The sequence below is a fragment of the Rhodnius prolixus genome, unplaced genomic scaffold (genome assembly GCF_049639745.1).
Source record: "Rhodnius prolixus isolate KJV_2025 unplaced genomic scaffold, Rpr scaffold_8, whole genome shotgun sequence".
NCBI classification, from domain to species: domain Eukaryota; kingdom Metazoa; phylum Arthropoda; class Insecta; order Hemiptera; family Reduviidae; genus Rhodnius; species Rhodnius prolixus.
Genome location: NW_027411593.1, coordinates 10,915,746 through 10,929,799, shown reverse-complemented (window position 1 = coordinate 10,929,799; position 14,054 = coordinate 10,915,746). Strand labels below are relative to the sequence as shown.

The window sequence follows — 14,054 nt, the reverse complement described above, 5'->3', positions numbered from 1 at the left end:
TTGGACATATAAGTTGGCCAAAAAAGTAAAAAGTATTGATCAGAATGCAATTATTGGGTTGGCAACTAAGTGATTGCGGATTTTAAATAAGAAGGAAAATTCAAAATTTTCGCTTAAAAATATAACTTTAATCAATTAAGCATTTTTCGTTTTTGTCGATGACCTTTTGCCATATTTCAGGCAGTGTCATAATTCCATGTTTAGAAAACTTCTGATTTTTGCCAGCAAAAAACGAATTAATTGTGATTTTACATCATCAGCATCATAAAAAATTTTACGATTTAAGGAGATCCGTATAGAACGAAATAAATGGTAATCTGAAGGCTCAAGGTCTGGGCTATATGGTGGATGTGACAACACATCCCAACCTAGTTCCAATTATCTTTGGTGGGTGACCAAAGATGTGTGGGGCTTTGCGTTATCATGCTGGAAAACAACACCCTTACGGTTTGCCAATTCTGGCCGCTTTTCTTGAACTTCATCGTCCTACAACCGCTCGTCTATCACGTCTCCCTCTAAATAATTATTCCCGCTTAAAATTCAAATTCGTAAAATCAATAAGATTCCCGATATTTTGTTTCTCAATAGAACTTGTAAGAGTAATAACACAGGCTTAAACTCTGAAACTGCACACTTGCGATACCCTGCCTTCCTCCATTTTCATTAGGATGTCATTTGCAAACTTTAGTGTGTATTTGTCACAACATTGTCATTCCAACTTGTTTCACTGTTGTCTCCGTTGTCAAAGTAATATTAATCACAACTACAACAACTAGTTTGCAGTAATAATGACGGCGCCCCTTAATAAGTACAACAACACTGTTTACTAATAAGCTGTCTGTTAATTTCTACAACATTATTAATTAATAATACCATAAGGATATGGGTACATGGCTTACTCTCGTAATTAAAAAACATATTAACCGCATTAAAATAATGTATATTCCATAACATATGCTAATGAACATTATTATTAAGATGAGTTCATCAACAACCACAAAATTAATAATATCTATTTTATTTTCTGATTACAGGTGGCTATTACACCATTGAGCAAAAAGAGCACAAATTGCGAATAGTGGCTTTAAACACTAACTTGTATAGTGGACAGTACTCATCAGAAGATCCTCTAGGACAGTGGAAATGGTTGGACTGTGTACTGACCACATCGCGTAAGAGAAAGGAAACTGTAAGTTAGAAAATTTGTTGGAAAAACATTTAAAACTATTTGTACAGTATTTGTTAATCAAAGAACTTATGTTACTTGGAACTCCCATGCCCTACTAAAACGGGTAGATTGGGAAAACAGTTGTTGAAAATGCTGCTAGCAAAACGCTCTAAATTGATTCTAACTAAAGAAAAATCTAAGTTACCCGCTTCTGTATAAACATAGGACTGGGAATATACGGTACAGCCAATAATAACCTTAACCGAATATAAAACCCTCCTATCCTGAAACCTAAGAACCACAGTAAAAGACCCAATTTTGTATCTCTTATCTCAGCATCTACACAGACCTAAATACTCTCTCTCTCTCTCTCTCTCTCTCTTTCTTTTTCTCTCTCTCTGTCGCAGTCTTAGCCCAAAATCGCTGCAAAAAATTCCACGCCCAATTAGCTATCCATTGGAATCCTATAGTCCGCTCAAGGTGGAGATTGTGGTACGTCCAGGTGGCTGCAATTGCTAAAGTGGTCTAATTTCTAGACAAGAGTGAGTTTGAATTTTTTTTTTCATAACTAATTTATTTTTCCTTTGTTAGATAGATGAAATTTTGAAACCTGCCGGTAATTATGGAAAGCATGCGCCATGTTATGAAGGATAAAATCTATGAACTTTGTATAATCTTTTATAAATTTTGAATTCAATATTCCTGTATTAAAAGATTTAATTATAATCTTTTCATTTTTAATAAAAGAAAAGAAAGATAATAAACTGTGAATGTCAAAAAGAGAATGAATAAAAAAAGCTCCAAGATCAAACAGTAACGGAATTTATCTCAAAAAGGGGAATCTTCAATTTGGGGAGTAAGGATGTAAATATAGAAGACAATGTTGAGATATAACCGTTCTTAAACTGAAGTAACAATTCCTTTAATCTTATCTCGTGGGAATTTATTCTCTTTATAATAGAACAGGGCGGAAGGAAGGAGGTCGATATTGTCTTCTTTATATATTTTTCAGAACATATAATAATAAAATTGTCCTTATCTCAGGCAGTATAAAGGAAAAAAGAAAAATAAATTGATAAATAAATATGGCGCTAAAAAGAATACAAGATAAACACAGCTTCACATGTTGATCGATAAGGTTTTTTTTTTAATTTATCGAGACCAAATTGCTAAATCAATTTTTTTAGGTTCAGGTAGATTTTACTAAGACTCAAATGGAGCTTGAAGTCAGTAAGAGTAGACATAAGTGAAGACGAATATAATAATCGTAACTCTGCTGATGATCCGAAACCAATCAGGGATGCAATAAAAGATGCGTGCTACAAGACGGATAAAATCAAAGATATTATCAAGAACTAACCACAATTGAAAGATCTATTTTCTCAAGAAATCCAAGTATATGAGAACGCTAATCTCCTGGTTTATCTCCGGCTTATTGTTTATTTCTACTAAATAATCACAACGTAGTCTACAATTCTATTTCAGACTCTTCTACCTTTCTACAGAAATCTGCAAATGCCCTTACATTGAAGGATCTAACTTTTTTTCAATGCCTTCCAAATCTAAAACATTTTTTTGAAGAAACTCGTCAACATTCATGTCGCAGGACGTTAGCTGCTAAGAATGTAGATTATGCAGGGAGTGGCCAAAAACCATTGAGATCTAACAGACCTATTTTGGCTTCTTAAAGTGGGTCAACGTATTTGTGCTTAGTAAATAGGTATTCATGTCTAGACATGTAATTTGTGAAATGATGATGATATATATAAGGTATAATAATTAATTCTAATTTGAGAACCATTAATTATTTGTAAAATGAAATGAGAAATTGAAAAACTCATTTAGGAAAATAAACAATTGAATAAATGATCAACTGGGTATTTTTTCTCAGGTGTTAATTAGCTCCATTTCTCTAGTAATAATAAAAAAAAAAAAAACTTTTAATTATCTACCGCCACCATAAACGATAATTGATAATTAAATTATGAGGTAGATGATTATGCCTTTAACTGGAATCATCATTTTAAAAAATAAATGAAACACATACACGTAAATGGAACTTTTATTTTTGGAAAAGTTCCAATGTTTTGTGGAAATGAATCATTTAATGTAACAAAGTTTACCAATATATTTGGCACTGGCTTTGTTGTAACAAGAGATAATGTTCATTGTTTAACAGTTCATTGGCCTTCCCCCCCCCCCAAAGACCCACGTGTAACACGTTTTACCTTTTAGGATTAGGAAAACATCACAAACAAGTAGTTTAACTGTATTTAACATATCAATAATCTGGCCAATTTGATTGCTGATATCAATTACTCTTGTTCTATTTAAATAATTAAATCAAGTTGGCATTTGAGCCGTTCACTGCACAATTCGATTAACTCTAAAAAACAAACTAAAAAATGGAGAAATGCGATGAAATGATGTACTCGTACATTGTTTTTTAAAATTCTGTTTATAATATAGATTCAAATAATTTTTTTTTAATTTGCTTATTTATTTTGCAACTGTAATAGATACAGGAAGCAAAAGAGATGAGGGTAAGGAAATGGCGCAAATACACGTGCACGTATATATATATGCACTTACATACACGTGCGCACACATGCATGTCCGCCAAGAGGCGTGAGTGGAGTGAACGACGACCATCCAGTGATAGGAAGCCGTTATTTCGCCACGTTGGCAAGCATACACAGCAACCATCCTAGGAGGTCGGCGTTGTATCGAGATGGTCGCGTGGCCACCGTCGCTTTAGTCTGCGCTGAGGGTTAGAAGGAAGTGTTGTAGTAGACATGTTGTGGATCAGAGAGTTGTAATGATTGTGTAGATTTGAGTGGAGTTTTGTGTAGCGAGATCAGGGCTATTTCAGACACGAAAGGAATATTAAAACTGTCCGGTAGGACAGTTGTATAAGGGTTGATCGTCAAAAACTGCACGAAAAAGCGTAACGTTGAAAAACACCCAACTTTGACAATTTTTTTCTCTTTTTCTATAAAAGATAAAATTCCTAAATTTTCTTTAAAATAAAGGGCAAACCCTCCTTTATGAATGTAATTTTTTTGCAACAACCCAGATCTTTAGATCAGAGTGTATTGTGTGATTGGAGACGTAGAAGGGGGAGCGTTAACTATTGTACTTAGAATTTTTGATTGTAAGGTTTGAAGTCTGTTGATGTTCGATTTTTTGGCGCTTCCGTAGAGCTGTATTCCGTACGTCCATATTGGGGCAAGTAGAACGGTATATAGTGTTCGTTTGTTCGTCAGGGTCAGTTTTGATCGTTTGTCGAGTAGTCTTTTCAACATTTTATACCTCAGATTGAGGTCAATTTCGTTTGAGTCTCGTGTGTCACATAAATTTGAGCCTGCTACTGAATTTCGAGTTGAATTATTGCAACGATTAATAAAATCAAAATGGCTTCTGAAATAAATTATTTATGAATATATAGGTTTAGTGACGTAAATTATTAAACTAAGGATTCAAGATTGGCGAGGAATCGGTCAAACAAAATTTGGCAAAAAGACGATTTGTTGTTCTTATTTGACCGATTTCTCGCCAAACTTGAATCCTCAGTTTAAATTATATTTTATTTAATGTCCAAAAAATTGTTGTCATTTAATGGTGTTAATCTTTATTATTTGGAAACATTATTATTATTAAAAGCGAAGACTGAACCAAGGTGCTTTGACACTTAAATTTAAGATATTTCAAAAAATGGAGTTAAGCGATTTGAGCAGTATATGTGTTTGTAAATGTGTGAATGCTTCAGACTATAGGTGTGCTAAACCCAAATAATTGAACACATCCACTACGCTGTTGGCCCTTTGTGAATGTTGGGGAAAAACAGTATAATAATAGATAGAGATAACCGGAAGGATGCCGAAGTCCCTGAAGAATGGTTAGAACACATTTTGCTGTGGGAACCCGATCCGTAAAGGCAAGTCAAATGGCAACCAGAACGGTTCAATAGTAAGATCCCTCCAAGTTAACCCTTTATTAACCAATAACTGAAAACACTAGTCACCGGCCCCAAAAAAAGACCGAGGTGACTCTGTCATGGGAGCCTCTAGAAGTTGGTAGAACTTCTTAAGAGCAAAACACCTGGAGCTATATTTTTTTTCTTGAGAAACAAATTTAAATGTTTCATAATTTGAAGAACTAAAATAAAAGAATTGTTTTTTAAGAACTTTTAGATTTCTTCATTTAAATGAAGCGGAAATTACGTAATGAGGAAAAGCAAACCTCTTCCACCAAACTTTTCCTTTATTATTTTTTATAAAAGATGTCTTCAGTCTCGAATGAATATTCATTGTTTTTTTCTTTTCAGTAAACTTTTAGATCGTAAGCTTAGCATATAATAAATTGCAATAAATTTGTTTATAATTTTAAGGAAGAACATTACGTAAAAGTTAAATTTAGACACTGCATAATACAGATGTCCGAATATCGTTGAGTCTTCAGTGATGAAAGATTGGGTTTCCATAAGATAGACTGTGGACACATTCTTCTCCTAAGCTCTAACGGGGTTTTCCCCATCGCCTCCAAAATTTCTTTTGATCCTCTCTGTCTCTCTCTCTCTCTCTCTTTTTTGAACATTACTTCATCCTCTCATCCTGTCTGCGGCCTGCCATTTCCTCTTTGTGCATCAACCTATGTTCTTGCAGCAATACCGCCATAAGGTTTGTGATTCCTTTCATGGCTTCATTGGACCCATTCCTTGCCCAGGGGGATCCTGCCGTGTCATCAGCAATTTGCGCAGAATTTTTTGGGCACCCAGACATGGAAACCTTGTTTTAGCTGCTAATGCTCAACAGGAACTCAAAGAAAGAGTCTAGGATCTCCTGCAGTGGAGGAGAAGGTTGGAACCTCTGGGTTCAGATTGAGGTGCGCCCATGTATAAAGGAATCAAACAAATTTGTGTCAGATGAAAACGACGATGTCCGAAAAAATAAAAATAATGAGTAAGTTATGTTTTTTTTTTTTTTGTTTTTTTTTGAATAAATAAGAAGTGATGAATTTTTATATAAATAGAGCACGCTATAGGGAGTTTAGTGAGATATAAGGGAAACTGAGAAGGGAAGATTCTGAGCGGGATGATGTGCTCCGGGGAGTTTTAGCGGGTAAACCAATTTATTAGAGCTAAAGTTGGCCGTGGTCTAGCATCGCCCTCGGTCTTGGCGGGCGCCAGCGGCCTTGCCACCCCCAACTAACCCTCGTCTCCACCACCACCACCACTTTGTTACCAAAAAAAAAAACAACTCTGCACTAACATACTTCTCCCTTTTTCACACTCCTCTTTGCCCCATCTACGCTACGCATGCGCATATTACCACCCCCTCCTATAAAATTTATAATCCGTAGAAACAGAAAAGATAATATATATAATACAAAAAGTAAAATCCTAGCTGCAAGAGATACATTTATTCTCCCATAGTGTTCTCTAAGTGGAGGTTTGTTTCTTGATAAACAAGAACTGGTTTCTTGCTTTCTCAAACTACTGGCAGATTCCTATTGAGATACTACCTGAGAGGTTGGCCACTTAGCCCTCAAAAGGGCCTCTAAATTTACTTGAGGCCAGTGCCCTGATCCTCATGCATCACGCGGTAAAAAGTGAAATTGTAATAAAAATGGAAATTAACAAATAGAGCTAGAGAGAAATACTTAATGGAATATAGGCAAAGAATCACAAGGAATGAGGCTGCTCGGCTTTGTTGAGGGCCGCAAGAACGCCGCTCAAGACAGCTGCATGAAAAAGTAATCTTAGGTGGAATAAGCCAGAAAAAAATAATTAATAAAATAGTTACATCAATATAATAGTAACTATCTATAAAGTGACTGTCTATTTATATTATAATTTCTACCAATGACATAAATAATAACTATTCCATTAATGGCCACGAGGGTTAGGCGCCACGGCTGTATGTATTGTGGTACTGGGTTCGATTCCCGGTCTTAGTCCTTGGATTTTACTTAATAGTTAATAAAAGAAATTTACAGTAAAGTACGTTTGCTAGTCGCCTCCGTCTACGACACCTAATTGGTAGTTGGACGTTAAGCCCGCCTGAAAAAGTAGGCTATTACTTTACTACTTACTACTAACGGCCACGAGGAAAGGGATTAGGTCAATGGTTAGCCGTATACTGGATTCGGAGATCGTGGATTCAAGTGCCCTTAGATTTTCTCTACTTAAAAACTTCTTACATTTAACTGTGCGGTGATGGACATTGTTGCCTCTAACAGTCTGGACCAAAGTTAAAGTGCAACATTATAATGGCCAAAAAGATCATTTAATTGATCTGCCAAGTGAACTTTTAACAACTAAAGAGTAAATTAAAGTAATCGCCTATTTTTTCAGGCGGGGCTTAACGTCCAACTACCAATTAGGTGTCGTGGACGGAGGCGACTAGCAAACATACTTTACTGTAAATTTCTTTCATTAACCATTAAATAAAATCCAAGGCCTAAGATCGGGAATCGAACCCAGTACCACAATACATTTTAGCTTTACTGGTCTCTCCTCTAATAACAACTAAAGAGAAAATTAATGTTCATTATTACTTTCTCTCCTATTTAAAGAGAGTATAACAATTGATTGAAATACGAGTATATTATTTTCAGGCTTGCTTTACGACAAGTTGTACCCAATTAGGTGCTGAGAACAGAGGCGTCTAAGCTTACAAAATAATGTACTATAAAGATCTCGTATTAAAACAAATAAAATCCAAGACCTAGACCGAGAATCGAACCTAGTTAACCAACAATACATCTTAGCATTGCGGGTTTAGCCTATCACCGCTCGGCTATCGTGGCGCCTAAATTAATTTAGTAAGCGATTCTAAACGATCCTTTTCAAAGTACCTAAATCGTGATATTGTCATTTTGAAATCTTTTCTTGTAAAATGTTTAACATTAATTGAAGATATTTTTCTTCGACATAAATTGGGGGCGGTTAGTGCTGCACGAGAAACGAGACAAATCTCGATCTCGGAGACGAGACTTGAGCAACCGAGACCGAGACCGAGACATGATATATATCTCGTCGAGAAATCTCGGTCTCGTCTCGGTTGCTCAAGTCTCGTCTCGGTCTGGGTCTCGGTTTTTCAAATATTAATTTTTAGCTACAAAATTATAAAATTGTGTTCTGTATTAATAAATAATAATTACGGGTATTGAATTAATTATTAAAAGATACGATTTTATTATATATGTTCAATATTACTACATCTATTTGACTTCGAATTACATAAGTAAAGTAAGCAAAGTAAAGTAATCGACTATTTTTTCAGGCGGGGCTTTACGTCCAACTACCAATTAGGTGTCGCGGACGGAGGCGACTAGCAAACATACTTTACTGTAAATTTCTCATATTAACCATTAAATAAAATCCAAGGCCTAAGACCGGGAATCGAACCCAGTACCACAATACACATTAGCTTCGCAGGTCTCGCACCGCTCGGCTACCGTGGCGGCCCCCTTCGAATTACATAATTTTTACATAAATTCACTTAATTTCACTATTCATATCATTCATTTATTCAATTTCATAAATTTCACTATAAATAATCTAATACTTTGAACTTAGATGTTATATTTGAATTATATTTTAGAATTTTAGAATTAATGAATTTGAAAAAAAAAACTATCTATGCTCCCACAAAATATTGCCACAAATTTTCGTTTTTAAGATACACTTTGCCCAAGCAATGATACATAAAAGAGCTTTTACTGAGTCAGAAGTTAGAGAAGATCTTCTATTGGTCATTATCATCGCAGCTTGCGAAAATAATCTTTCCGATGGCACTGAAGTTGCACAGATACTAAAAATATCTTTCGCCATTCTAGACAAATTTTTGAAGGAATTCTCAAGTGTTTTCCACCATTCTAAAATGTCAACGTCTACTGGTGCTTGGTCTAATTTGGTGTAATTAATTATTTCTGTCTTCCATGCTTCGGTGATATTTGCTGATTTTTGAGCAAATGGTGCAAAAATATTGATGCAGTCGTCGTCGTCGTCAAAAGGTGAATCATCAGATTCTTTATCTCCACCAACAGCCATAACTAATGGAGCGGGAAGTTTGTTGGGAGGTGTATTTTTTATTTCACGAATCGACTTGTTATAGCAGGCAGATATGTTATTTGGGTCTTTCATTTGGCGCGTTTTTAACATCTTCTTGAAATTATATAAAGATATATAACAGTAATAGTAATATATGATGCATTGAAGTGTAAGTAGTTGTCTTCTTTTACACACATTTTCATTACCAATATATAAATTAAAATAATTATTAGAAAATAATAACATTTTTTGAAAAGATTATTAATAGCAAACCGCTTTTAATACTTAAACAAAAATTCAAAAAAACCAAGACCGAGACCGAGATATCTCGACGAGACCGAGACTTGAGCGACCGAGACCGAGACCGAGATCGAGACTGCATAAAGTCTCGCCTCGTCTCGGTCTCGTCCAGCACTAGGGGCGGTATTTAAAACATAACTTAGTCTTTACCTAATTTCCCTAAAACTTACTGAAATTTACGCAAAGAATAACATCAAGTTAAATTAAAGATAAACAATTTTAAAACGGAAAACTTGGTTTTTATTTTCACAAATTATAATCAATATAAATATTGTACTAAAACAAATTTTAGAGGGAACTAAGTTAAATAAGTTTTAACTTAACAAGAAGTTATTATGAACACACCTGCTTCCTTAAATACATTATCAAGCTCAACTTTACTTTCAAGTATACCTATTTTATGCCCAGTTTCATCCTGCCGTAAAAATACTTTGTATATTTATGTGCAATTATTTATTCATATTACTATTTTCTTGTATAATTACCTATTTATTGCGCCTATTCTTGAAAAAGTATACTATTAAATGCATTACAGACAATTGATTCTTTCGAAAAAGCCGTTTTTTCATTTTTTTTAAATGTAAAGTTTTGCCTGTTTTTAGGCAATGTTACTGGAATATGTATCTAAGAGGCGTATTATTATTTATTTATATATTAAGGCAAATCACAAAGAAATAAAAAAAAACACCTTGCGTGTATACACGAACTATATAATACAATGAAAAGGTGGTATTCTGGTATGAGATAATTCTCTCTAGTGGCCTAGCCAAACTAAACCTTAATTTAAAATACATTCTTTTCAAGGCCATCATGGTACCTTAGTATACTGTTGGAAAGTGGACAAATATTTCACGTCTTGCACGCGAAATTTTAACTACTACTTATACTTCGCTTCCATTTACAAGGAAATAGCCCAAAGGATAAGGTTGGTCCTCCCATTAGAGATTTCACTTTTTATAGTATTTTTTTATTTAATTTAAGATACTTCAACATCTAAAGCTTTTATTATTTGAAAATGTGGTTCGGTTGGCAGGGCTGGATAATATTTTATTTTTTTCCGTCTTAGCAGACATGTTTGGTTTCTGACTTTCATCCATAATAAGCGGTGGATTAATCTGTTTGGCGTTGAGATTTCGACTTCACTGAGTCAGTTCATTTATTTAGTAATTTACTAATTTATAAATTTTAAAGACATATACAGATATTTCTGTTCCATTTTCTTGTTTTTCCTAAAACATCGGGGAAATTCATAGAAATAATTTAATTTTCCCACCATCAATAAATAATGAAAAATTTTTAACGACTAATCAAGGAATGTAGTGGGAGTTGGATAATCGCCAAAAAAAAACCGCTTTGTAGAGGATTTTTGTAAATCATGTTTCCTGTATAGCTTAATAGCCTCGTAAAACACGCTCACGTGAAATGTTTTACAAGGATATCATCTAGTGAAACACATTAAATCCTGACGTTCAATATTATTATTATTAACTGAAGTCGGATTAAAGATACCATTTAAAAAAAGTTTTACGATGTGTAACTTACAATAACTACGGAGAAATTTGAATATATTCAATAAATAATAAATGTTGAGGGATCCCATCCGAAATACCTGAAAAATTGCCTATCAGGGGCTTATACGTACTTGAAAATGCGATTAATTAATATATTATACTAAAAAAATATTTGATCCCCATGATATTGGACACAATATGTTGAAAATGATTCCACATAATAATATTGTAACCACCATCTCTTCGAGAAGAGCTCTTAATCGAATTTTATCTAGAAAATTGTTTCTAATAAAAGTTCGGGTTCGATTCCCCGGTCTAGGCCTTGGATTTTATTTAATAGTTATTTTAAAAAAAAAGTATAGTTAAATATGTTTGCGAGTCGCCTCCATCTCTAGTCACCTAATTTGGTAATTGGACGTAAAGCCCGCCTGAAAAATAGGCATTACTTTACCTTTTTTTTTGAATATATAATATTAAAGTGTTCTACCTTTTTTAGTGCGAATTGTAAGTTACAAGAAAATTTACACTACCAAGACTTATTTCTTGATTCTATTAATTCGTGGAAAAGACTTCACAAGTGCAGTGATTGGAAAAGTCCAACAGTCACCGACCACGGCCAATAAGACGTAATGCATTTGGCAGACCTTTCTAACTTTAGCTTCTACCCGCGCTATTTCCCCTCTTCACCACTGTAGACAGTCGTACTGAGTTCTAGGATTATCTCTGACAGCTTACAGTTAGCCGTCCCAGTTCCATATATCTTTCTTGACAACCAGCAAGTCTACTATTGCGTCTAACATCCGGATCACTGTTTTTAACTCAATCTTCTCTTAGAGAGCTTGTACTTTGAAGGAATATTAAGAAAGTGGCAAGTATACTCCACTTCTTGTTAAATAAGAGAGTCAGGGAATGAAATTAGTGACCACAGAAGGATGTATGGACTTATTGCACCAAAAAAGAACCAGTTGACTTCGTTTAAAAACGTAAAGTTACAAATAGTTCAACCAAGGTCTGAATCTACACTAGCGAAGGCTAGACCTCTAGAGAGACCACATTCTTGACTTTTCTATTTATTTCATCAATTTTTCCTGTATAAAATTCTATAAGAATAATTTTGTATCAATTTACAACTTATTAATGACTGTTGATTAAGTCAACCAAAGACTGATTCCATTCACAAAAAGCGATAAGAAAAGCTTAAACAAAAAATAAAAGTAAAGTGACTGATATTGATGGTAGAGTGACTAATAAGAATTTTCGAATAAAAAAAAAATCCAATTCTCACGAAAAACCTGTTGAAATATGAAAAGGAAAATTTCATTGAAGTCACACAACAGATAAATTTCGGATAGTTGGTATAAAAGTCCAGAATACAGAAATAATATCAATACAGTTATTATGGAAGTATGTTTCAATTAAAAGTGATATATATATTTGTATATTTATGTATTTATTTATCGTTTATTTTTTTTAAATTTATTTTGTAATTTACAATCTATATACATTGTATACAATAAGTAAATATGGAGAGAGTAATGAACTGGTGCGGAAGGAGAGCAGGAGGAGAGAAACTACCCAGCGGTAGCACTCTCTATATGAGAGAGGAGAATGTGAGGAGGAGAATACGAGGAGGAGAGAGGAGAGATAGGAGAATAATGGCGTTTAGGCCTTCAGACTATAAAGAATTTGCGGGGCCACTGGCGATTCAGTCGGCGAGGAGTATTAGGGATGTTAGAAGAAGTGAGAGACAGTACAAGAGGATTAGAGCTAGTCGAGAGAGTAGTGTGGAATTTTTGGTATTCAGTCTTGGCGAATAGGTCTATAAAGGGAATGTTGAGGTCGTTGTGAAGAGTGAGGTTAGTCACCGTAGAAAGGAGCGTCAGCTATCTCTCGGAGGAGTTTTGATTGAAATGTCTATACGTACTGTCCGTATGTTTTGTAGGTTTGACTGAATCCCACAGCTCTAGTCCGTAAGACCACATAAGTTTTAGAATAGTGTTTAGATTCTCTCTGTTCACGGGGTAATCAAGTTTACAATTTAAATAATTGTTCTGCAAGGATGCGCCTGCATTTCGATATTTTAATGGGCACTTAAAATTAGTAAATGCAATTTTGAAGTTTCAAATTTGATAAATAGTTTTTTTTTGGGGGGGGGGGTGTACCTTGAAGCTAGGCAATACGTTTTCAAATGCCATTATTGTGAAGTTAATTAAAACTTTTTTTTTTATTATAATTTATTAAGTTATCTACAATCTATATATACAATAAGTAAATAAGGAAGTACTAAGATTAATTGGTACGTGAAGAGCAGGAGGAGAGAAACTACCCAGTGGTAGCACTCTCTACGGGATGTAATGATCTTTAGGTTTTCAGACCTCAAGGAAGTCGCGGGGCCACTGGCGATTCAGACTGCGAGGTGGATTGTTAGGAGTATTGTCAGAGGAGGCGAGGGACAGTACAAGAGGATTAGAGCTAGTAGAGAGAGCTGTATGGAATTTTTGGTATTTAGTCTTAGCAAGTTGGTCTATGAAGGGAATGTTGAGGTCTTCATGAAGAGTGAGGTTAGTCACGTAGAAAGGAGCGTCATCTATCTGTCGGAAGAGTTTTCATTGTAGGTTTGGCTGAACCCCACAGCTCTACTAAGTCCACATAGGTTTGAGGATAGTGTTGTCATGTTAAACGTTTGAGTTCTAAGGGCAATTTAGAGCGTCGTCCAAGTAGTCTGTAAAGCAGTTTCGCACGTTTAGCCATTGCTTGTCATTTAAGTCTTGTGTGTGGGTTCCACGTGAGTCGTTTGTCTATGTAGAGCCCAAGGTAGCGCACCAGATCTGTACAAGGAAGGTTTAAAATTTAAAGTAAATTTTTATTCAGCGCATATCAAAAAATCTGCAAAATCTAATCTAAAAGGTTTTTCTCAAATTCGAAATTAGGGTCATGTTCATGCTATTTGAAATTTATATAAGCGATGAGATAACGAACATTCTAGAAGGACGCTAAACAAAGCTTAGCTTAATTGTAT

At 34.7% G+C, this 14,054-nt stretch overlaps 1 protein-coding gene across 2 annotated transcripts in view; it reads left to right on the top strand.

Moving 5' to 3' along the window:
• The window catches only part of LOC141450850 (cyclic GMP-AMP phosphodiesterase SMPDL3A-like), a 577,559-nt gene that overhangs the window by 528,004 nt on the left and 35,501 nt on the right, over positions 1-14,054 (top strand). For both annotated transcript variants that reach the window (XM_074121695.1, XM_074121696.1), the window contains one exon: positions 1,035-1,189. In XM_074121695.1, coding sequence (XP_073977796.1) covers positions 1,035-1,189 — 155 coding nt within the window. The remainder of the gene's footprint in view (positions 1-1,034; positions 1,190-14,054) is intronic.